At 27.7% G+C, this 24,549-nt stretch overlaps 1 protein-coding gene across 2 annotated transcripts; it reads right to left on the bottom strand.

Annotated features, from left to right (window-relative positions):
- Window positions 1–139: 139 nt before the first annotated feature.
- LOC126904420 (protein artichoke) lies at window positions 140–24,549 on the bottom strand. 2 transcript variants are annotated; one of them, XM_050683449.1, is made up of 9 exons: window positions 24,276–24,549; window positions 5,059–5,342; window positions 4,745–4,980; window positions 4,579–4,678; window positions 4,311–4,481; window positions 4,116–4,234; window positions 3,887–4,027; window positions 3,584–3,823; window positions 140–3,519 (listed from the first exon to the last, which is right to left on the bottom strand). In XM_050683449.1, exons 2-9 carry the CDS (start codon window positions 5,333–5,335, stop codon window positions 754–756), a joined length of 4,050 nt encoding a protein of 1,349 aa, XP_050539406.1. In that variant the 5' UTR covers window positions 5,336–5,342; window positions 24,276–24,549; the 3' UTR covers window positions 140–753. The 2 variants fall into 2 exon arrangements, with proteins under 2 accessions (XP_050539406.1, XP_050539407.1); XM_050683450.1 differs by lacking the exon at window positions 24,276–24,549 and adding an exon at window positions 7,705–7,831.

The raw sequence follows: 24,549 nt of genomic DNA, 5'->3' as shown, positions 1-24,549 counted from the left end.
TAAATTTTTTATTTACAATATAATATATCTTTAGATTTAATATAATATTATTAATATATTTGATAAAAAAATTAAACATTTATAAATTGTAAATTTATGGTATACACTTATATTATTTAAACAACAAATATATAATATATTTTTCCAAGGAGCTTTTGAATTAATAATTTAATTAATAAAAATATACAACAGTCCTTTGAAATGTATAACAAACTATCAGTAATGATATGTAATCTTGGACAATGATGTTTTTTACTTACAAAATATTCATTTATTTATAAATTATCTAACAAAAATGAAAAAGTATCAAAATAATTTTTTTTAAATTTAATTCAAAATAATTGTATGAGTTAATATTTAGTTTTAATATTTAAAGAAAAAAAATGAAGGTTCTATACCTATTGAGCAATAAGTTCACTGATGTACATAGATGCTTATCAAAAAGAAAAATTTCAACGGTTAAGGCTTATAAACAAAACTAACTAAAAATAATTATGTTACATTTCTCAGAAAATCTTATAATATTTAGGTACTAAGGTATCATGTAAATATTTTATTTAGTATGCGATATAAATGTTTTTCATAATATAAATTAATGAAATGGCAAGATAATAGGGATAAAAACAAAACTGTCATTAGATAACAACAATAAATATATTGTTTTGATTTTTTGTGATCACCTCAATTCTTGACTATGTTTATTTACATATAATTAAATTCTTTTGTAATTGATATTGGCCGTTAAATTGATGGCTATCTCATACTCATGGCGTATTCTTTTTCATCAGTTGTATAAGGTATATAATAAGGGTTATGAGTGTATGGGGGACCAGCTAGGTTATTATATGATTGTCGCAAAGGAGATGATACAGATGATAACTTATGCGTAGGTAGCGTAGCGTAACTATTGCTATAAGATGCAGCTGACATTGGGTACATTTGACCTGCTATTTTAGGACACGGACAAGAAGGATTAGTGCAATGCAAAGAGGCACCTAAAACAGGAGGCAAAGCATTCATGTGAGAATTGTATTCAGCTGCAGATAATCTAATACGAACAATGCAAATGATAATTATCAATATAGCAATAAATACTACCACACCAGCAACGATTCCAATAATTAGAGTATCGTCATTTGCTATTGTTGTGACTGATGCCAAATTAGGCGATTTCATAGTTAATGGAGGCTTTTGATTAGACGTAGTTGCTGGAGGTAATGACCATATAATATCTGGTTCAGTTGTTGTTCTCATTGGAACTTTCGGTGCTTTAACGATTGTCACTGGGTTATTAGTCGTAGAAGTCATGAGCAATGTAGATGTTGCCATAGTCGTAGTTGTTTGCCGACTGATATCACAAGTTAGGTCATCGTCAGGAATTTCAATCAATATACTCCCAGCAACAAAGGCTGGCGCTGAACATACTAAATCTATGGCAAGAGGCGATCTTCTTAGTGCCCTAACATTGCAATCACAATATATAGGGTTAGATTTTAAACCATGGAATTTAAGCAAGCTTCTTCTATCATCTAATGCTGACAAAAATTGCGATGACAATGTAGTTAGTTGATTGCTAGAAACGTCTAGTTGGACTTCAGACGATCTCGGTAACGGTATGAGCAGTGACGGAGGTAGATTAGTAAGTGAAGTATTATGAATTTTTATTTGTACTATTTGTGATTTCAATCCCGCTAGAGCTCCCGAAGAAATAGTGTTAATCATTTGGCCCTGGATTGCTAAAGACTTGAGTCTAGGATTCATAGCAGCTGACAATTGAGTACCTATTGATGAATCTTTTACTTCAATATCAAGTATTTCTAGGGAGTGTAAGTTATTTAGAAGGCCTGTGACATCCAAATAACCTAGTTTTGGTAAGTCAAACATTTTTAATTCCACTAAATTACCTAGATTTTTAAACGCATTTTTTTCTATTTTGTTACACTCAAATAAATTGCTTATACGTAATGATCGCAATGAACTTAGTCCATCAATATCTCCCAAAACTATACTTGTAATTGGATTCCACGATAAATCAACTGACTGAATATTTTTAAGCTTGGGCCAAACAGCCTTGAGGGAGGCTAAACTTTGGAGCTCGTTGTGAGATAAGTCAAGCTCTTCAATGAGCGTTGCCCGATCGAACATATGTTCATCTACATCATCAATTGAATTAAATGACAAATTAAGCTTTTGTAAAAATGGAGTTTCGAGTGCTAATAATGATCTAATACCAGTACCGGCTACATTCAATTCCCTTACTGTTTTGGGTTCACTAAGAATATTTTTAACAGCTGATTCCGAGAGCGGATTGAACGATAAATCTAATTTCTTAATGTTTACTAAAATGCTGTCATCAGTTTGTAAATCAATCAATTTATTTGAAGATAGATCAACAGATGATAAAAAGAAATATTGCTTTTGTAAACTTTTTAGTGGGGCTGTAGTAAATTTGTTTTTCGATAAATTAATATTTTCTAACACTTTTAATCGTGAACGATCAAAGATTAAATCTGGTAGTTCAGTGAGATTATTATTCTCAAGACTTAAGTAATGAAGTCTGTTTAAGCCCTGGAAAGTTCTTTCTCCAATACGTTCCAGATTATTATTTGCTAAGTTTATTGTTTGTAATTGAGTGGAGTTATGAAATGTTGTTTCGCTAATGGTATCAATTTGATTTTCTGCTAAATTAAGTTCTCTGAAATTTGGCAAACCTGCGAAATCAAATTCTTCTAAAGCCTTAAGACTATTTTTACTCAAATCTATTTCTTGTAGATATGCTAATCCAGAAATCAGTTCAGAAGGAAAATAATTAAATTTGTTGTTGGAAAGACGAATACTTTTTATTGATGGATGAACTTTAAACGTTGATGGAAACAAATAGCTGATTTGGTTGTTTGACATGTCTATTTCTTCTAATGAAGTTCCACTACTTCGTTTTGTAATGAAATATTCTCCTTTAAATGATGACAATTTGTTCTTAGATAAGTTAATATATTTAATGGATGATAAACCAGCAAATGAACCAATACGGATGTTCGCTATTTGATTTTCTGAAACGTCTAACCAAATTAAATTTGATAAGGTTTGAAACATAGTTTCGGGAATTTCTGTAATTCCATTACAACGTATATTAAGGTGAGTCAGAGAATTAGTTTTGAAAAATAATTCAGGGCTCAATATTTTTATATTAGTAAAACTAAGATCAAGTTTTTGTAACTGACTTAAAGGATGGAATACACTAACTGGTATTAAACCTAAGTGTGGATTGTGACTTAAATTTAAATTTAAAAGAGATGACATCATCATGAAAGTATGACGTGGTATTTCTTTTAGTTGATTGAAAGATAAATCTAACGATTTTAGTGATTGTAAATTTATTGGATCTGGCGAAATGGTAGCAATTCTATTTCCTTGAAGATTCAGAAATTCCAAAGTATTTTCTAATCCAGAAAACATTGTCGGCTCAATAGATAACAATAAATTTCCACCTAAATCAAGCACTTTGAGTTTTTTGAAGTCCTATTAACAATTATAATTATATTAATAATAATCGATGTTGAAATATTTAAAAAAGATTATCTACCTGGAAAACATCTGATGGTAGTTCTCTTATAACATTCCTACTAAGTCCCAGTTCAGTTAGCATATCAGCCATTCCCCGGAGAATGCTAGATGACAATGCAGCAATCCTATTATAATCCAGACGCAACTTACTTAATCGTGGTAACTTATTTAATGCAGTTACTGGTATTAGTAAAATATTATTGTCTTCTAAAGACAACGATTCCAAATTCGCCAGACCATCAAAAGCATCATCTTCAATCTAAATGTAAATAATATAATATTAAAATAATTAATTAACAAACCTAAGTTTATAAAGGCTTACATTTCTCAACATATTCACTGACAAATTAAGGACTTTCAATTTTTTTAAGCTCATGAATGTTCCTGGTGAAATAATTCCTATGTTGTTTCTGCTCACGTCTAATACCTCCAAAGTCGTAGTAAGGTGAGAATTATCTAATTTCTAGAAAAGTTCATTATACATGATTAGTAATAAAAAAATTTAAAGTTTATTTTTTTTATGGGTTATAATTTTATTTCTAATTGTTTACTTGTAAAAGATTTGAAGACAAATTCAATATTTTTAAATGATCGAATCGCTTTAGGGAAACCGTCGGAAATTCAGCAATAAAGTTATTTGAAACATCTAATTTTTCTAATTTTTCAGCACCTAATAAAAATTTATTAGAAAACAAAAAATGATAAATAAAATAAAAAAATATTTTTCATAATTAAAATTTGATTACCTTGAAATACATCACTGTTAAATTTAGTTAAGCGATTTTCTGAAAGTAAAATTTGTTTAATTGAAGATAATCCTTCAAAAGCACCGATTTCAATGTTGTTTACTCGATTAGAAGATAAATCAATGATAAGTAAAGTTTTTTGTGATAAGAATGATCCATGATGAACCCTTTCTATAAAAAGTTGCAAAATAGAAATATATAGAAAAATAGTAGATAAATATATAAATCTTTTATAAAAAGATAGTATAATAATAAATCTCAAAATTACCTATTCTATTATTTTTTAGTGAAAGAGTACGCAATGATTGTGGTCCGTTTAGGGAGGAACTAGGTACAAATTCAAGCCTGTTTCCATTCAATTTGAGTTCCTATAAAATAATAATACATTTAGTACTTAAATAAATAAAATTGTTAATTTTAAATTTAAAAATTACTTCTAAACGAATACAGCCTTTAAGAATACCTTCTTCTAAAGAAGATATTCTGTTTTCGCTGAGATCAAGGCGTATTAATTTGGATAGCTCATGAAATTCGGTTGTTGAAAAAATTGGATTTAAGTTATCGCCCAATAGATTATTAGCTAAGCGCAAATCTTCTAAAGAATTTTTTACTTCTATGAAAGATTTTTCAGGTAACCTTCTTATTGAATTTTGTGATAAATCTATTTTTACTGAAAACATAAGGATAAATGTGATTTTTTTTCTTATTTTTATAAACATAAAAACAACCCTTCAAATGAATTACTTACCACTGGATGGAAATAATTGTGAGGGAATTGAATGATGACCAGCATTTTTTTGAGTAAAAACTAAAATAGGTGCATCTTTAGGCACGACAAAATTATCTCCGGAAAATACAACGCCATCACAATTTATTGCTAAACCCCCAATTGGACGAAATTCTTCACAAGTACACGGATACCGAAACTCATTCTGAAAGTCTTCGCATGACATAGTAGCGGCATGACTTGAGTTGATAGATATTATCATCAGAGCTAGAAAAATGTCCTTCCATCGTGTGCGCATCTTCAAACTAAAAACAAAATAATGTTGAAAATCTATAATAATTATAAAAAATAAATTGAAAGTAGTTAAGTTCAAAAGAAACATTATGAAAAATGAATTGTACAAAAAAAATCGTAGTATAACACTAATAAAAAATAAAAACAAATAATATGAAATATAAAAAAACTCAGCACAGTGGGGTTGCGGCACAGTGGCGACGTGGCATAGTTAGATCCAGTATAGATAATATCTGACAGTGATTAAAATCCCTATCGTAAAAAACGCTTCAATGCAAATCTGTAGATAATGTTTAATTTTAAAAAATTAATGGATTATTCCGAAAGCTACATGATTTCTTATTTCCTTATTTAAATTCTGATTTTTTTATTATTTTAATGTTCGTTTACACCATGAAAACAAAATAAAGTCTAAAATTTTTTTTTTCGTATTAAAATATATTACATGATCTTTAATATGAGATATATATAAAAGTGTCAGACTTTCCGGAACACTTTCAAAAGTTAATTTTTTGTAAAAAAGTTGTCATTTTGAATTCCCTCCTATGGACAGGTAAAGGGTTTGATTTATAAAAAAAATATATCAAAATATAGGTAAAACATTATGCATTTATAAAAAAAAGTTTTATTTATTTGGTTATTTTTAAATAAGTTATGGCAGTTTTAAGTAAAAAAAATTGATAAAATGTCGAAAATTAGCAATTTGTAAATTTGTAATTTTTTTGGAGGTTTCCCTCATTTACGGGAAACAAAGGAAATTTTTTCAATTTTTGAGGGTAATGTCTTTGACTAGATACGATTTGTGGTCTTTTGACGTATTGTTTAAAGAAATTGGTTCGGTGAGAGCTGAGAAAAAGTGGTGACAGACACAAAAATACATCATAGTAAAATTAATACCTTCTCAGCTTTGCATCGAAGCTAAAATTAAAAAGGGAAATATTAGTGGAAGGATAGATATTTAGTTCGTCCTGATTATATGTTAATACAACAGTTATTTACTGACCGTTTACTTTTTAAATTTTATTTATTTAAGTATAACTTATATAAGTTCATATTATTTATTAGTATATTAATCGATATTTTCATGTTAGTTATAATTTTATTAGTTTAATAACCTAAAATAATAATAAATTAATTATATAATTATTATAAAAACTAGTTTTCTTACCATAAACTAAATATCAATTTGTGGCGCTTAATCAAATGTATACAATAGCTTATATTATACTCTCTCTTAAAATTATTTGATCAGCTTACCGCAATATGAAAGTATAAATTAATTGTAATGAATATTTTTTTATTAATCTAATTTGATATTTAACCACAAAAGCAAGAACTATATGATACATAATATACTAAGTTGAAAGAAATGTTCAAGTGTTCAGTAGTTTGAGGTTTTATAATCATATTCATATTTTTATGTATATCATAAGTATACTTTGCCGACCCCAAGTAGTTATGGTTAAGGCGAGGAAAAAGAATATCATATGTATATTGAAATAAGTATTAAAAAGTTTTTTAAAAATATTTAGCTAGTGCTATTTTAATGCACCGAAACTTTTAAAAATAAACATTATATATATTACAATATAATATATATTATATTTATTTTCATGTTATAATATTTAATATTATTTTTATATGTACGACTAAATGTTTGATAATTAGGTAACATGATAATTTTTACAAAATCAACATTATTTTACGGTTAATGAATGAATGAGGAGGTTTAAAATTTAATAAGTTTATATATTCTAATTATTAGTGTCTTCTTTAAATCCATAATTTCAAATTTTATATTGAATATTTATCATAAAACTATTAAGTGAACTATTTGATATAAATATGATTGGTAAATCAATTTAATGTCGAGAAGAAACTGAAAATATATTCAAGATAAATAAACTGAAAAACAAACTAAATTAAACTACATAAAAAATCTAGACATATTTTCCCAACCCGTCGTCAAATAGCACATACAATCACAAGTTATTACAAAATAAACTATTTTTTATTATAAATAACAATAATGAGTACATTATAGAAATTGGTTATTTGTTTAGATTTTATCTTCTTGTTGAAGTATAAGCGTATGATAACAGAATTAATAATCGTGATTCGTTATAAATTAATTATTAATTTTCTTAGATTTTCTCACAATGTTTCAAACATTATTATTTTTGAAATTATTTTGAAATAAACACTTATAAATATGCCAGATCATTAAAATAATAGAAATCAGAGTTAATAATTATCAAGAATACACGTTATTAAGTGGAGACAAAGTGTGAGAGCATGTAATGTATTTATAATTTTATAAAAGGTATTTTTCATCAAAAGATACTTCTCGGACTTCGTGTTCTTCGTACTTACCAACAGAGTGTATCAATACTGGACCGCTGTCGAGTAAAATATAACGGTAATCGGAAACTAGTATCGGGGAATGTAAGATCATTAAACACCTTAGACGAATCAAATGAACCAATGACGATACCAAGTTAGCCGATTAGATGAATTTTTGCATCAGCACAAATTATTTTTTCAAGAAATATGTTTAAATAATTATGAAATAATTGTATAAGTTCTTGTAAATATATTTTAAAATAAACTCAAATATTTCATAAAATCGTTTTTAATATTTTTATAAATCAACTTTGTCATTTTTTGAAAACAGTGTTGATTGTTAAACGGATATTTTGCTTGTTAATTCTACAAATTCAAGGGAGAGACACTTAAAGTAAAAACTCTTTGCATTATTATGGATTATAGCTGTAGATAGATCAAAAGCATTACAAGAAGTATAATATAATTCTGAAATGTGCACCGCGTAACACTCGTAATGTCAAAGCCAAGTCACAAACTAAGAACGTGTCGCGTAATGATGACTATAATATGTCTACTAGTTGTATATGTACTTAGGACATGACTCTTGAGTTGTGGTCAGTATAATTGTTGTCGTTGATTCGCAGTGACATTCACGTTTGACGAGACATTGTGTCAATGGCCTCTATAAAAGATGACTAACGACTTACGAATAATAAATCAATGCGTTAGTCTATTGGTAGCAAAAGATTTGTAAAAATGACTTAAGGCGTAAAATAATTTTTATTTTCAAATTATATATGACTCATTAAAGGAGAAACTCTGAAAAATAAAGATAAAACCTTTTAAACGTGTTTGACCTTTAAGATGGAACATTAAAGTAAATGAATAACCGAAATGTATGCTTAAGAATGGAAAATTCCTTAAGAAAACAAATTTTTCATAAAAACTTTAACCTTGTTAATAAAATGATTTAAATATGATAATAGTGTGCTATTAACATTATAATTTATCAATTTTGTCAGTGAGTCAGAGAATTAATTTTTTTCTGATTAACAAAAACTTATAATTCTTATTTATATAAATTGTCATTAATTTAATATACGTCTAACGAACCATTGACGCTCAACTTTATTGAAAAATTATATATTTATATTATCAATAAAAATTACTTTAAATGTCATAAATAATGGGATACCTTTTTGGATTACCATTGATCATATTTTTATTATTTATTTTTATGTAGCTTTAAATTTATTATTATCTAATCTCTTATTCGCGATGGAAGTTTTATGTACAAAAATGTATTAGAGTATACTGTAAATCAGCTTTGTAGTAAGGAATTAGGATAATCAGACCCTTAATATATATTTCATAAGTTCATTTTCTTTTTACGCAGGATTTTTTCAAAACAACGACTTGAAATTTGTTTTTTTTTGCTCGTCTATATATTTGTATTTTTCTTCAGTTTAATCTAATCTATATATATACACAGGGGGGTCGTGACACAGTATGGACGTAGGATAGTTGGGACAAGTATAGATGATATCTGACAGTGATTAAAATCACTATCATAAAAAACGCTTCGATGAAAATCTTTAGATAGTGTTTAATTTTAAAAAATTGGTGGATTATTCCAAAAGCTACATGATCTGCTATTTCCTTATTTATATTCTGATTAAGATAAAGTATGTCAAATGAAAGAGGGATATAAATATTATATAAAAATTGTATTGATCCATACACTTTTCATAAAGTTATAGCATAATAAAGTTAAAAATATAAAATCGATAATTTTAACACAAAAATAGCATTCGGTAGCCATTTTCACCGTGTAGATATAATAAAGTCCAACAATTTTTTTCCATGATAAAGTATATTACATTATCTTTAATTTAAGATATATATAAAAGTGTCAGAGTTTCCGGAAAACTTTCAAAAGTTAAGTTAAAAAAGTTATTTTTTTGTGAAAAAGTTGTCATTTTGAATTCCCCCTGTGGGCTGGTAAAGGATCAGATTAATAAAAAAAATATACCAAATGATAGGTAAAACATTATACATTTATAAAAAAAAGTTATATTTATTTGGTTATTTTTAAATAAGTTATGGCAGTTTTAAGTAAAATAAATTGATAAAATGTCGAAAATTAGCAATTTGTAAATTTGCAATTTTTTTAGAAAATTCCCCTATTTACGGGGAATGAAGGAAATTTTTTCAATTTTTGAGGGTAATGTCTTCGACTAAATACGATTTGTGATCTTTTGACGTATTGTTGAAAGAAATCGGTTCGGGTGAGAGCTGAGAAAAAGTGGTAATAGAAAAAAAAACACACATCATAGTAAAACCAATACCTTCTCAGCTTCACATCGAAGCTAAAAATATATAAATTAAAAATTAAATTTTGTACCAGTTCAAGGGAAATATCATATAATCGAAATACTATTTTAGTTTAAGCCATTACACTTTACCATCATGACTGATAGTCATAATTCTTAGATGTTAAATTAAATTATTAAGTTAATTTAATATTTTAATTTAATTGCTCATTAATATTTTTTTTTGTTTTTCTATAATTATATTCTGAGTAACATTGATATTAACTATTTGGATGCGATTGCAAATAACATCCATTTATTTTATTTCATTATTTATTAAATATCAAGTCAAATACACCGCAAATATAACATTTTCCAGGTTCACTAGAGTAATAGTATTCTCAGATTTAATACAAGTGTTATAACAATAGCCACAAAGCTAAAAAACGTACTTATATTATTGTTGTAATATTTGCGGTTTGTTATAATTTAAATCTGAAAGAATATTTATGAAATACGTATTGTTCTGAGTAGAATTTTTTTGTACACAAGTATTATTCCTTTTAAAAAAAACGTTCAATTAATATAATATCATTATGTATTATTAGTATCTATGTAGATCAAACAAGGAGAAAGTGTACCACATGGTAATACCTGAGTGTTATTATTATACCAAGAAATAAAGGCGGCAGGGGAGGCGCAAGTGAACTCAACTCATTCATTGTCATTATCTACGTGTGAATAAAAAATGTGTTGTGAATAATTTTAACAAGGGAAAAACGAATGGCGTGTGAACAATAGGGAGATTATTAAATAAATAACACGTGGTATTCATTTTAGCTTTTTACCGAGTTAAATTTTTAGTTAAAACCTTAAGTACGAGCAAAGAAAAATATCAGGCGTACGTCAGATCTCTTTTAAGATCAGTTTATTGGATAGTTAATTTTATTAAAATTCAATGAAACCTAATAGTTAAAATACAATATGTTATATAAGCAAATTTATAATTTTAAAATTTAAGTAATTATTAGAATTTCTCGTTATTAATAACCTTCAATTTTTCAATTTTTATTGAAATTAAGCATTATGTAACTTAACTAATAACTAAAAGATTTTTTATTGTCTAATCATTCTAATTAAAAACTTTTTATCTGAATTTTTTGTGTATAGTTTTATGTAATTTTACATTTTTACTATTCCTGGAAAATATTACATGGCAATTTTTACTACTTTTATTTACAGTTTTTTCTGTTCTTAGCTTATGCCAAATGAAATGGAATTAACAAATAGTAAATATAAAAGTTTATGTAATTTTTTTAATAGATTTTTCTGTATTCATAATGTAAAAAAATTATCAAAAAAATATTGACAATCGACTCTTAATGGTACTCGAATATAACTAGTCAGTGACTCAGTCGTAATTCCGTTAATTATAGTTTTGAACAAGTACTAGTTTAAATGTACTGATGAAAAAAAGTGAAAAAAAACGGGTAAAATGAATTATTCATATTTTTTTTTTTGTAAGCCCATAAAGAGATTATTTTTTAGTTACTTTTTTGGGATATTTGAATACGAATGACGACAATTTAGATTTAAATAGTCAATATGGTACTGCAATTGCAGGTGTTTGTTATCCGAATGCGTATTAGGCCTCTACTCTTCTCGTGTCGGTGTTGCACTGGCATTACTTTATCCGACGTTTCCTTTTGAAATGCTTAGTCACTGTTATGTATTAGGACATTTAAAAATTCAGTTTGAAAAGTATATTTGACTAATTTGTGATGAGCGAAGAAAAACTATTTAGAAATCTTAAAGCTTCCGCTGAAAATTAATTTTGTATTATTGTATATATAATAATACAAAATATAGTGTATTTTGTAATATATTTAATTTAAAATTTTTCATTCTGCATTTTTTCACAAAAATTTAAGTTATTTCGTTAAAGTACTATTAAAACTTTATTCGTTTAAAAACTTTTAAAATATAATTTTGGTCGATCAAACAAGTAATAACATTTTTTTCGCACATAAAACAATATCCACAAAAAAATTCTTTTTAGTAACGAAACACACTGTTTATAAATAGCATAAAATAAGTAGTATTTATTATTTTTGTTTTCTATTGATGTACCATAAATGTTAATGTAACTCGTTAAAAAATTATTTTATGGAATTCAAATTACATACGAGTATTGAACTAGAATAGCTTATTACTGTCATCTTTTATTTTTCAATAGTGTCCGGATACGCAACTTTATAACATTACAATATATCGGTAATAATTTAAATATTTTGAATTTACAGTCTATAAAAATACACACTTAATTGGAGAACAGTTTTATTGCATTTATTTTGGATTTTTTACAAATAAAACAGACAATATTAAATTACTTTTGGTCGATCTATAGTTAATAAAATTGAACCAAAGTAATCTGATGTCAATCAAATATGACGTTAATAAAAAAACAGTAAAAATATTGTTAGACATGAAAGATTGACCTTATGATATTAACAATCTTAATTTTTTTATTCAAGTTTTTATTTATTAAAAATGTAGAGTAATGAATAATAACACTGATAATATTTTAGAACTGTTTTTAAAGCTGAAAACGATCATTACAATCGATGAATGTAAATTAAATGAGAAATTGAATAGTCAAAAATTAAAAATCGGCTAATTGTGTTTTATATTGAAATAATTATCGACATTATTTTCAACATCGTTTAATAAGATTGTTATTTTTTTTTTAATTTGTCATTGTACTAATGAAGTATTATAGCAAATGTACTCTACCGATTGAAATAACGTCGTGTAGATCGTAACATCATTGGTATTTTTCTGCAAATTAAATAATCGTTTAAAAATTATAAACGTAGACCGGAACGTTCTACTGATACAAATCTTGTTTTTTCCATGTAGACTGGATGAATTGCATTGTTTTTGTAGGACCTTTTGTTCAATATTTCAACCTAGCACCTGGTCTACGCCCCAAAACCTCGTTGAACTATAACAGCTCATTATTGTCGTCTGTTAAGACCAGTTCACAAAACCTAAACGTGTACTACACTCAACGCCGACACTATTTATTAAAATAATTGATACACACCGACTACTTCGATGAGCAGTTTGTGGGCATATCAGTCACGCGCTGTGTTTCTCAATTTTCAAGTATGCAGTACAAAATGTAAGATAAAATAGCGGTAGCTATAATCGTGTAATAAGCAATGTCGGGTTAAAACCAAGTTACAGTTAAATAATACTTTAACAGGTGGTCAAAACAAAAAATGTTCTTTGTGTTTCTGATTAAGTATGTTTTACATTAAATGCTTGTTTTCTTCAACGAAAATTGTAGCAGGTGTAAACAAATAAATTTCAGGTATGCTGACGATATTTCACCGAGTGAAAACTTTGCTTACAGTTAATTCACATCTAACAGTACGGTTTAACCGTGTCTTTTGATCATATCGCATGCACTTTCCGGGTACAGTTTGTGAAAAGTTATCTAACGACTGCATAATGTGAACGCGTGGGTGTTGTCGACAAACGTGGCCGTCCAGTAATTTGGGCCAAAGAATAAAATACAGCAGCTCCGGCGGTTGTCGAAACGGAGTCAGACTAGACAACGCAACAGCTGCGCCTATTGTAGTACATTATCGTATAACAGCGTATGATGATGTGCTAACGTCGCGTGGGAATAGCGCCTCGGGTAATGTATCATTTTCCAACGGTTTTCACGAATATTTTGATTATTATTGTGTACGTTTTTCGCAAAAACATACTCTACAATAGATTGCGTTTAGTTTTTAAACAACTGATACAATATCACATTTGCTTTCTAGATTGTAATCCGTCGGAACTAGGCGTTCACCGAGTTAGTTTACCAGTGTAACGATCTAGTGGCATTAATCGAGTGCCTTCATCGCTGATCTCCTGAGCTGTTATTACCTGCTCGGAGTGTTTCTCGTGCATAAAGTAGAATTAAACCGAGAAGTAGTAAGCTTGTGTAGCGATAAAAAAAATTAATCTGGTGAATTATACGATTTGTTTAATAGCGTGCATTGTTCTGACCATCCATTGTAGAGATCTATCTAAATAATCGTGAATAATACAAAAATTAATAAAATATAAAAATAAGTTACGTCAAGAGTTTAGCCAAAATTCTCACTATAGAGTAAAATTGGTTGATTAATTAACGTAACCATAGTGGTTATGTTAATGTGAATCAATCGACAATTTTCTTATTGTGATTTTTACTCGATAGTTGTTAAAAGTGATAATTAATTAAGCAAATATCTATTTTTGCGTAATTCATAGTTTAATGAAAATCAATCAAGAAAAACAAAGGGAATCTTACTTAGCAAGTGTATTAATATGGCTCAGGATTCAAAGCATTTAAATCATCCCGAGTACATCAATTCATAATATTCGTGTTTGTTATCTTAACATGAACAATGTAAAATAATTAGGGTTTTAATAAAAGGGGATCGTTCCAATCTAAAAATGTTTCTGTCATACTGTATATACCTATGATACCTTTTCACGTAGTTGTGTGTCAAATTTTTAATATACTTTAAGTATCGAATTAACAATTTTATTTTCATTCACTATTAGTTATATAATAATGGGTTTTTAATAAGTTCTGTATACTTGTAACATTACTCACAATAGATAATATTTCTTTATTCTAAAACAATGATAGAAAATATTTAAAATGAGAATTATCTAGTTTTAAAACTGATAAAAATCATTGAGCATTTCCTGTTTTTACCATTAGTGTCTAGAAAATGTATACAATGCAAGCCAAATTATTGTAATTTTTTTTTACGAATGTTACATTCTTAAGACTGTCTATTGTCAGTTTCTTTGTCATTTACGGTTTACTTTTTATTAATATCTACTGTCGCTCAAAATAATAAGCGATGATAAAAATCATATTTCAACTTTCTCCATTATATACACCACTAAAAATCATTAAATTTCTTGATGTCAATCTTTTTGTTCTAAATAAAATTTTAAAAATATCATTACAATGTAAATATCATTTATAAATAAAACTGATACATAAATTTAGTTTTCAGTCGATTTCCGGTTTAATGACTTTTCGGGTGGCTTAAGGTCAATCCGATGTAGTGTGTTCAACGCCCGGTATAATATTCGAACCAGAATGGCTTAAACAAATCTCCAGTTTACCAAAAAATATAAGCGCGTAGGATTTCCGATTAAAATAAACGGTATTTGATCTAATAGAATGATCACTTAAACTCTTCTCGTGTTAAGAATTCGTATTCATTTAATGCACGTCGCAACACATAGAACTGATCAAGTTCATCACCGTGACGAAACGGCAAATAAAGTACTTCATATTTAAATTTGTTGTATTGAAATCGTAGCCTTGTTATGAAGCACGAGCTAGCAAACATGATCGAAAATGATTTGTTACTAACTTGAAAAATATTACTAGCATTGTACTCTACTAAAGTATTAAGAATGTCTCCATTGAGCATACTTGTCAAGGATGAGGAATCACTAGAGTCTAGCATTTTGTAAATATCAGTTAAAATAATTCATATTTACCAAGCGGCAAGCTTTAAAATATTTGTACTTTCGTAGTTATAACTAATATTTAATTAAACATTCGATGTTAATGAATAACATATGTGATTGAAAGCAGAAAGCAATTTAAACGCACGACCACTGTTTTAATAACTATTGAAACAATAGTTGGTATTTATATTTCTATTAACGCAACATGTAAAAGTATTTACGCATTAGATTTATATGCATATTTTTTACGACCGCAAGTGCTTATAATAAAGCTCCAGATTTTATAACCATTAAACATGCAGTATTTCAAAAGTGTGAATTTAAAACTATGAAATATTAACTCTGATTTCGATTAATCGGTTGGTGTGTGTTACAGACATTTCTAAAATCGTGTGTTGAAAAACAATGTTGCGATAAATGTGACCATATCACGATATGCCCAGTAGGGTCAAACAGTACTGGAACAAAGAATGAAATCAACGTGACGTAGCGGTTGGGTTAGATAAAAAAAAATTAAATCTAAGTGCCATATATATCCTATCTCATAAAATACTATTTAGACAGTATAGAAGATGCGATTGCGAAACCGTTATAGTTGTATGAAAAAAGATAATCGTAATTTGATTTGTAATAAACTAAGCGGCGTATGTCATGCTAACATAAACGGAACTCCTGTGTCTTCCTCGACTATAAAAAATAATACAAGAATGAATATAAATCGTTTGAACTTAACGGGGCTTTTGCTTTAAAGTTTTTTTCCTGTGACGTACGGTTAAATGAACGGCCGTTTGTTTTTCTCCTATACATGGCGTCTATACATTATTTAACAAATACATACTAAATATTGGATAATCTATAAAATAAAGCATCTCTTTTCAGTTAAGTGCATAACAAAATTAAGTTAGTAAGCAAATAAGTACCCAGTGTTTTTATAAGAGAAATATGTTTCAAAAATGGTTGTTCATATTCTTTAAAAAAATATATTTTCGTGTTTTTTTTTAATATGAATTTTAAAAAAAGAGAGAATGAATTACATAAATTATGTTGAATTATTATGAGTTCTTCGAAAGTTAATTTTATCAGAAGCTTAATGAATGATGTCAAAATTTCAACACATCAGCCTTGAAAAATAACAGTAGTAAAACAATAGTCATAGATGTAACACATTTAATTTCATTAAAATATCTTCATCATTGAGTTCTCTGATACTGCCCGTATTCATTTGGCACAAATATGTGCTATTTATTAGTTGACCATTATAATGTACATTTGATTAGTCAAATAAAAATTTCTAAACATTATCTTTATAAGTAATCTATCAAAAAATATGTTCAACAAAAAAAAAAAATCTTATAAACACATTTGAAACCAAAAAATTATGCTTATATTTTTTTAGTAAGAAAAAATTTAAATGTCATCTATCTAAAAAGCAGTTTTATAATTCATTAACAAATGAATTAAAACACATAATGTAATTGAAATGTTTCATTTGTACATCACCTGATTTCCATTTTGAACATATTATGGACGTAGCATTTATTAAAAACATTCTACTACAAGATACGTATTTCTGATTTCTATGTACAATTTATTTAGCAGTACTGTTCGTTGTACTCAAGTTAATTTGAGTCTGTATTGAAATTCAGCAATGTAAATATCCATTTGAAATCATTTATATTTCATTTTTTGTTGGTAAAATCATGTAGCGGTCGTTAAAGTCTCTAAGGCGTCGTCTAGTCCATTCTTGTACCCTCAGGTTATCAAAGTATTGATGCATCGAAGAATCCGAAGAAGTACGCAATTATCGGACAAGACAAAATTTCCGGCTAAGAGATAACGATTTCTTACAACATCAATCAAAGTTTCAAATGTGTTAGTCAAGTATTAATGCCAGTGTAGAAAGGTTTGACACACCTATTGTCGTAATAATAATGATGTTATTTATTATTAGATGTAACGTATCGATAGCAAACACAACAATATTTGAGATTTTGAACACATTATGTACCTTATTTCATTTTNGTCAACTCAACCCACTCTTTCGAAATATTGGTCGGGAAAACCGTTTAAAATCGTGTCTATTATTTCGCTTTCTGACATATCCTCGTTTGCTCTTCTGCATTCGGCTTTAACGTTTTAGCTTTGATGCGAAGCTAAGAAGGTATTGGTTTTACTATGATGCGTTTTTTTTTTTTTGTCTGTTACTACTTTTTCTCAGCTCTCACCGAACCGATTTCTTTCAATGATACGTCAAAAGATCACAAATCGCATCTAGTCGAAGACATTACCCTCAAAAATTGAATAAATTTCTCTCGTTCCCCGTAAATAGGGGAAACCTCCAAAAAAATTACAATTTTAAAAATCGCTAATTTTCGAAATTTTTTCAATTTTTTTTACTTAAAACTGCCATAACTTTTTCAAAAAAGAGCAAATCACTATAATTTTTTTTGTATAGATGTTTGATATCTTTACCTATCATTTGGTATATTTTTTTTATAAATCAAACTCTTTACCAGCCCACAGGGAGGATTCAAAATGACAACTTTTTCCACAAAAAAATTTACTTTTTCAACTTAATTTTTGAAAGTGTTACGGAAATACTGACACTTTTATATATATCTTAAAATAAAGGTTATGTTATATACTCTCATATTAAAAAAAAAAATTTCGGACTTTATTTTATCCTCACGGTGAAAATAGCTACCGAATGCTATTTTTGTGTGAAAATTTTCGATTTTATTTTTTACATTTTTAACTTTATTATGCTATAACTTTTTGAAAAATGTATGGATCAATACAATTTTTTCGTGAAAAATTATATTTATATATTTATTTCATTCGACGTACTTTTTTTTTTTATCGGACCATTTCCCTTAATACAAGGGAGGTTCAAAAAATAAAAATGCATATAGAAAGTAGAATTTTTTTAACTTAATTTTTGAAAGTGTTCCGTAAATACTGACACTTATATATATATCTTAAATTAAAGCTTATGTTATATACCTTAATATTAAAAAAAAAAATGTTGAACTTTATTTTTTCTTCACGGTGAAAATGGCTATCAAATGCTATTTTTGTGTGAAAATTTTCGATTTTATTTTTTTAATTTTTGACTTTATAATGCTATAACTTATTGAAAAGTNATTTTTAACTTTATAATGCTATAACTTATTGAAAAGTGTATGGATCAACACAATTTTTTTATGAGAAATAATATTTTTTAATAATCCCTTTTTCATTCGACATACTTTATCTTAATCAGGATATTAATAAGGAACTAGCAGTTTATGTAGCTTTTGGAATAATCCACCAATTTTTTAAAATTAAACACTATCTAAAGATTTGCATCGAAGCGTTTTTTTTTTATAGTGATTTTAATCACTGTCAGATATCATTATACTTGATCCAACTATGCCACGTCACCACTGTGCCGCGACCCCCCTGTGTTGAGTTTTTTTTTTTGTAGCTAAAATCAGTTTGTCTTGTTTACGAAAATCTACTGACTACTCTTTTTACTCGAAGAGTTAATTAAGCACATCAAGTTTTATTTTAACTGGACTTCTTTTCTCGAAATACTTGTTTTGAATATAATTAATAACATAATATAAATAGTTGCACATTTTTTGCCCTGTGTGAATCGTGAGAATATGTTTTTTAAATTAATAGCTACTTGTAGCACATTCGTAAGTCTGCATCTAAATAAAGCAATAGTAAGTTCTAGATATCGGTGCAGTTACTCCGAATAGAGTATATGTTTTGTTTGCGAAACACTATGTGAAAGCAAAATAAATAAATAAAAAAAATTGATCGACTTACAAGTTTATCTTAACGTAATATATCATCAATTAATCGCTAAACTATTTTTTCTTCACGCCCACTTTTGTACAATATGATGTATGGACGGAAATAGCAATCAATTTAAAATCTATTTTGTTTGAAATTATGGCATGATCGTGATCGTAAAACGAATTTTCGCCAAAAACGGAATCGTTCAGTCAATTGTAACCGTCGTATTGTTAATTACGTTTTAACTAAGCGCATAATTAGCCAACCCATTAATTATCGCGAATTGTATTATCAGACCAAACTGATTGGAAATAGTTCCGCGTTTGTTAAACTTCAGGCCGACGGTATCAACAAGTTTGATGGCGACTCGTTTCAACTCTGTTTACATCATGTTAATGTATTTCCAAAATCGTATCATTAGACTACATATTATTAACTGTTTTCTTAAAAGTTTGTTACATCATGCTTACCATCATACATTCCAAATTATATAACAATATAGACTATCCAACGGCCGGTTAAGTATAAGAGTCAATATAATTTTGGTTGTTAATAATTTTAATAAATATGTTAAGTAAATAATGAACCTGATTAAAAAATATTGGTATCATTCAGAACATAGAGTTAGAAGTTTGGAATTTATAGTTCCTTGTTAATAATTCTGGTCGATATGTTTCGGAGGTGCAATGACACCCTTTGGGAGTTTTGTGTCTCTAATAAAAAAACAAACGTAAAATATACAATTTTTGGTACAAAATAATTTAATTTGAGTCTTTGTTAGTGTAAAATAGATTATGTCTAACTGTTACTAACATAATTCTAAAAAGCAGAAACATTTGAGGAAGACAGGTTAATTTTATACGGTTCGCGGATAGGGGAAATAAAATGCATTGTTTGTTTATTGCTAGGCTTATTCCAAATAGTAAATAATATTTATATTAAAGTTATTAATGTTCTAGTAAGGGAGATATTACGTAAAAGAATTATTAATTGATATTAAGTGGTAATCAGTGATGTAATAGACACGTAAATAATTTTTTTTTTCTTTCTTATAATCATTCTAAATTACTATTTTTAGAAGAAAATTAGATTTTCGTGTTATGAATTTTGAGGGATCATGCCTTTTTAGCTCAAAGGGTATAGAGAATTGCCTTCGTGGCTTAAACTATTGTCAATAGTTTTTGTACTCGCTGGGAATTTTCTCTGCGGTCGTTTCTGTTGAAATTTATCCTTTTTCAAAATATATTTATGAATGAATAACTAATATGCAATGTAAATTAATAATAAAATAACTACACGAAGAAATAATAGCTACTTAAATTTCAACTATATTAATGTATTGCACACACTGCGGTTAAAAAAATGATATACGTCGTGGTTACGAATTATATTCAAATTAATCAATAAGTGTTGTATAAAAGATTGGGAAATTAATAGACCTAAGCTACATTTTATGGAAATGATTATGTACAAAAAGGTGACTTCGGAAATGAATTTTTTATTAGACTTTTATCTTAGAACATAATATTGCATGTGTTGTTTGTACAAGTATTATCAATGCATACAGTTAAGTGTGATTTTCTTGGATCACGACCGTACGCGCTTAGAATTTTAAGCGTTCATTGCAACACACTTTGCATTTAAAATTAATAATTATTTATAAACACCATTATACTTAACATCATAATATATAGTGTGTTCATGTATATGTTGGAATATTTATAAAATATTCCAACATATTTATATAAAATGCACACATAAACTTTTTTGTATTATTGCATTATATTTGGTGGTTACACTGAAAAGTATAATCGAAAAGTGGATGTATAAATAATAGAATTTTAAAAAAGTAATACGTTATTCAGACAGTTTTCTTTTCGAGGTGTTATTAATATTTATGTCTACCTTATCGAGTAGCAAGAGTTAATAAAATATTATTGAGTATATTCAATTCAAGCTTAAATTTATTGTATTTAATTAAAATTTTTTCTTGTTTAATTAGTAAATTGTGACCAAAATATATCAGTGATATTTCTTCAGAACATCATTCAAATATGTAAAACTATTTAATGAATTTCAGTATAAAATTGTATAAAACTACTAATTGTCAATATAAAATGTATAAGTAACTTAACATAACATAATTTGGATGCACTTAAATACTGTCTGTCTATAATGTTTCAAGCTACCCCCATGTATAATTCCTAGTAAAAATTGTGCAAGGCACTGCGAATAATTGTTACAACTGAGTGTTTAAACGTTTTGATAATAATACCGACAATACACTAGACTTCTGATTTATTGTCTTTTCTTGTTCACGATCGCGAGTTGAAAATTTTTAGAAATACCGTTATTTTAGTAGTTTTGTATATATTATAACCTATTTCTAACCACATAGAAATAAAAAATCAGTAGTTGAACTATTCTGTATTACATTATTGCGCGTGGAAAATGTTTTCATATGTATATACACGCACGATATCAAAATCAACATTATGGTTTTAGACAATATTGCATGCGATACTATTCAGTAAAACTAGACCAGTGCAGATTGATTAAATATCGTCAGTCCATTTATTCGCTCTATGTGGTACAACGAGTTTATGAATGGCGTGTATTTAGTATGATCAGCGCACATTTACGAACAAAGGAACCGTTTATGTGAATCGTCCAATTGTATAAAAGAACGACAGTGATGAGTATATCGATTGGACATTAGAATCCACTCATTTTGTAAGATTTGCTTAAAAAGACGTAAAAAAATGATCAAACTTTAGAATGTATGACATTATCTTCGAGGTAAAATTAGTGACAGAAATCACACATAATAAAACATACAAGTTTAGTATTTCTATGAATTAGATAATACTGTTCAAATAGGGTAAATAAATTCACTTTTGATTGACAGTATAGTTTTCGCTTATTTAATCGTGTGGTCGATGGAATTCTGAAAGAAAGAAAATCCATCAGGTCCGACTAAAAATAATCGATGGGATAACAATGTGCTCAGTGGTACTGTCTAGTGTCAACATTACGCAGCGACGTGCAGAGTGTTGTACGTGCGGCTGCAGCTCCACAGGCCGTGGAACGTGGTGGACAAACGCCGTTCACTACACCCGTTGGCTGCCCAAGGACCAAATCGTGTATTAAATAGACATTGTAGTTGCGCCAAAATAGATAACATATTTATATATGTATAAAATAAAAGACCTTGTGGAGAGAAAGAAAAAAATATTTCAGTTCATTGGCTAATACTTAATGGTCGACCACGTTTGTGTGGAAATGAGTGCAATGAAAAAGTAAAATAAACTAGATCGACGCGAATCTTCTGTACATAGTAATTATGTTTTATTGAAATCGTCTGTTATTATAAGTTAATAACTTGAATTTCTTAAAAAAAAATTCATAATAATAAATACATCGACGTAGAGTATACAATACTCTACACCGGATATTTACCGTTTCAAACAATTTTTGAGAATATATGTCCGTCTGCCTGAGGCTCACATGATAATTATTACATGTAAAATATGTTTTTTTGATGTTATTCTGACTACGCTAAGGATCTTCTATTTTTTGTACATTTGCTGTGTTATAATAAAACACCAATAAATTTAAAAAAATATATAAATCGTGTTGTTTCTTGTATCGAACAAAGTTTTATTAAATGTAATCATAATTAAATATTATGTTTTGATCAATATTAAATAAAGCAATATATTGCTTTATTAAATGATAATGTAAAATATGGCACTAATAAAATAGTTTAATACATATTAACTGGTAAAGGAATCAAAAAAATTTGTGGTGCAAAAATAATGGTGAATCTTAAAATTGATTTTTATGAATATCCAAATCAAGCACGTAAAATATTTACTGAAATAACTCGTTCAAAGATTTTTAGATTAATTAAAATTATGTTTAAGTAAATTACCCTATTCATTTCAAATACTAATAAATTACTCAAAAACATAGTTCGAGACTTGGCTCCTCGATAACCGGTTATGAACAAGTTTAAGCTGTAAGCTACTTACAATAGTATAATTAAAATTTTAAGTAGTACGAATGGGACACTAAATAGTACCCATATTGAATTAAAAATAATAAAAAAAAAAATTGTGCGAAATTATTTTACTTATATACATTTGATTCATAGCGTATATTGTAGTAAGCAAAATAACATTCTAAACAATCTGTCAATTCAATAAAAGCTTAGTTCCAATAATTTTTAATTTTTACTTTTCTAGGAATTTTCGTACAAAATTAAAAAGAAATAATCCCAAATTTTGTTAAAATGTATAGGTAAATCTATTTATTGCCATGTGATAGTGGCTACAAATGTGAATTAAAAATTTTGACAAACTTGATATTTTTTTTTCGAAGAAAGTAGTATGATTCTGATTACACATCAAGCTAGTATTTTTTAAAATACTTATTGAATAACAAAAACTTATAATAAGATAAATGCCTATTTAACAACAAACTCTAGTATTATTTTTGCTATTACCAGTATTTTCAATGATAAACTATTGTATACAGAGGTATCATTTAGCAAAGGAGCGATCGTTCGTTTTTTTTTAATTACATTGGCCTAAAAAAATGACCTTTTTATCAATGTAATGTTTTTTTGCATCCATCGGCTTTGTATTAATTGAATATTATATCATACAACCTTGTATAAGACAAGAGGGTAAAATAGTTTTAGATTCTTTTTATTTGAATATAACTACCCGTTATATATTTTTTAGATATAATGCCTAAAATATTGTCGATAGTAATCGACATAATATTTTGATTACTGTTAAATGAATAAGCAATGATTTTAATAAATTAGTTAATTATATTAAACGATGAAATATTTACTAGCCTTAAAAGTTATGCAAAAGCTTATAAATAAGTTGTTAGAAAGATTGTGAAAGGGGGTAATAATTTGATTTGTTGATAAACAAGAAGAGTAAAAAAGAACAAAAATCTCACCTTTGATACAAATTGTAAATGTGTTAATTGGTATGCCTGTAGTTTACTTTTATTTTTCTGATTACATGTCGAGAAACAAGTTTACATCATTTCTGCTATAAAAGACACGCGCTAGGAAGAAGATACGAACGTTAACGGTATTTACTCAGACGCTCGAAGCACACACTTTGCACGCGGACGCGCAACAACAACCAACGTAAGAACCAACGCGAAGACCCGTACGAACCGACTGCTCGTGTAACGCGGTGCCGGTGGAGTTCTGGTGGTCACAAAC

Source organism: Daktulosphaira vitifoliae, unplaced genomic scaffold (genome assembly GCF_025091365.1).
Source record: "Daktulosphaira vitifoliae isolate Bord-2020 unplaced genomic scaffold, ASM2509136v1 Scaffold_4, whole genome shotgun sequence".
Classification (NCBI taxonomy): domain Eukaryota; kingdom Metazoa; phylum Arthropoda; class Insecta; order Hemiptera; family Phylloxeridae; genus Daktulosphaira; species Daktulosphaira vitifoliae.
The sequence above is the reverse complement of the archived record's forward strand: the minus strand, read 5'-3'. Positions and strand labels throughout refer to the sequence as shown.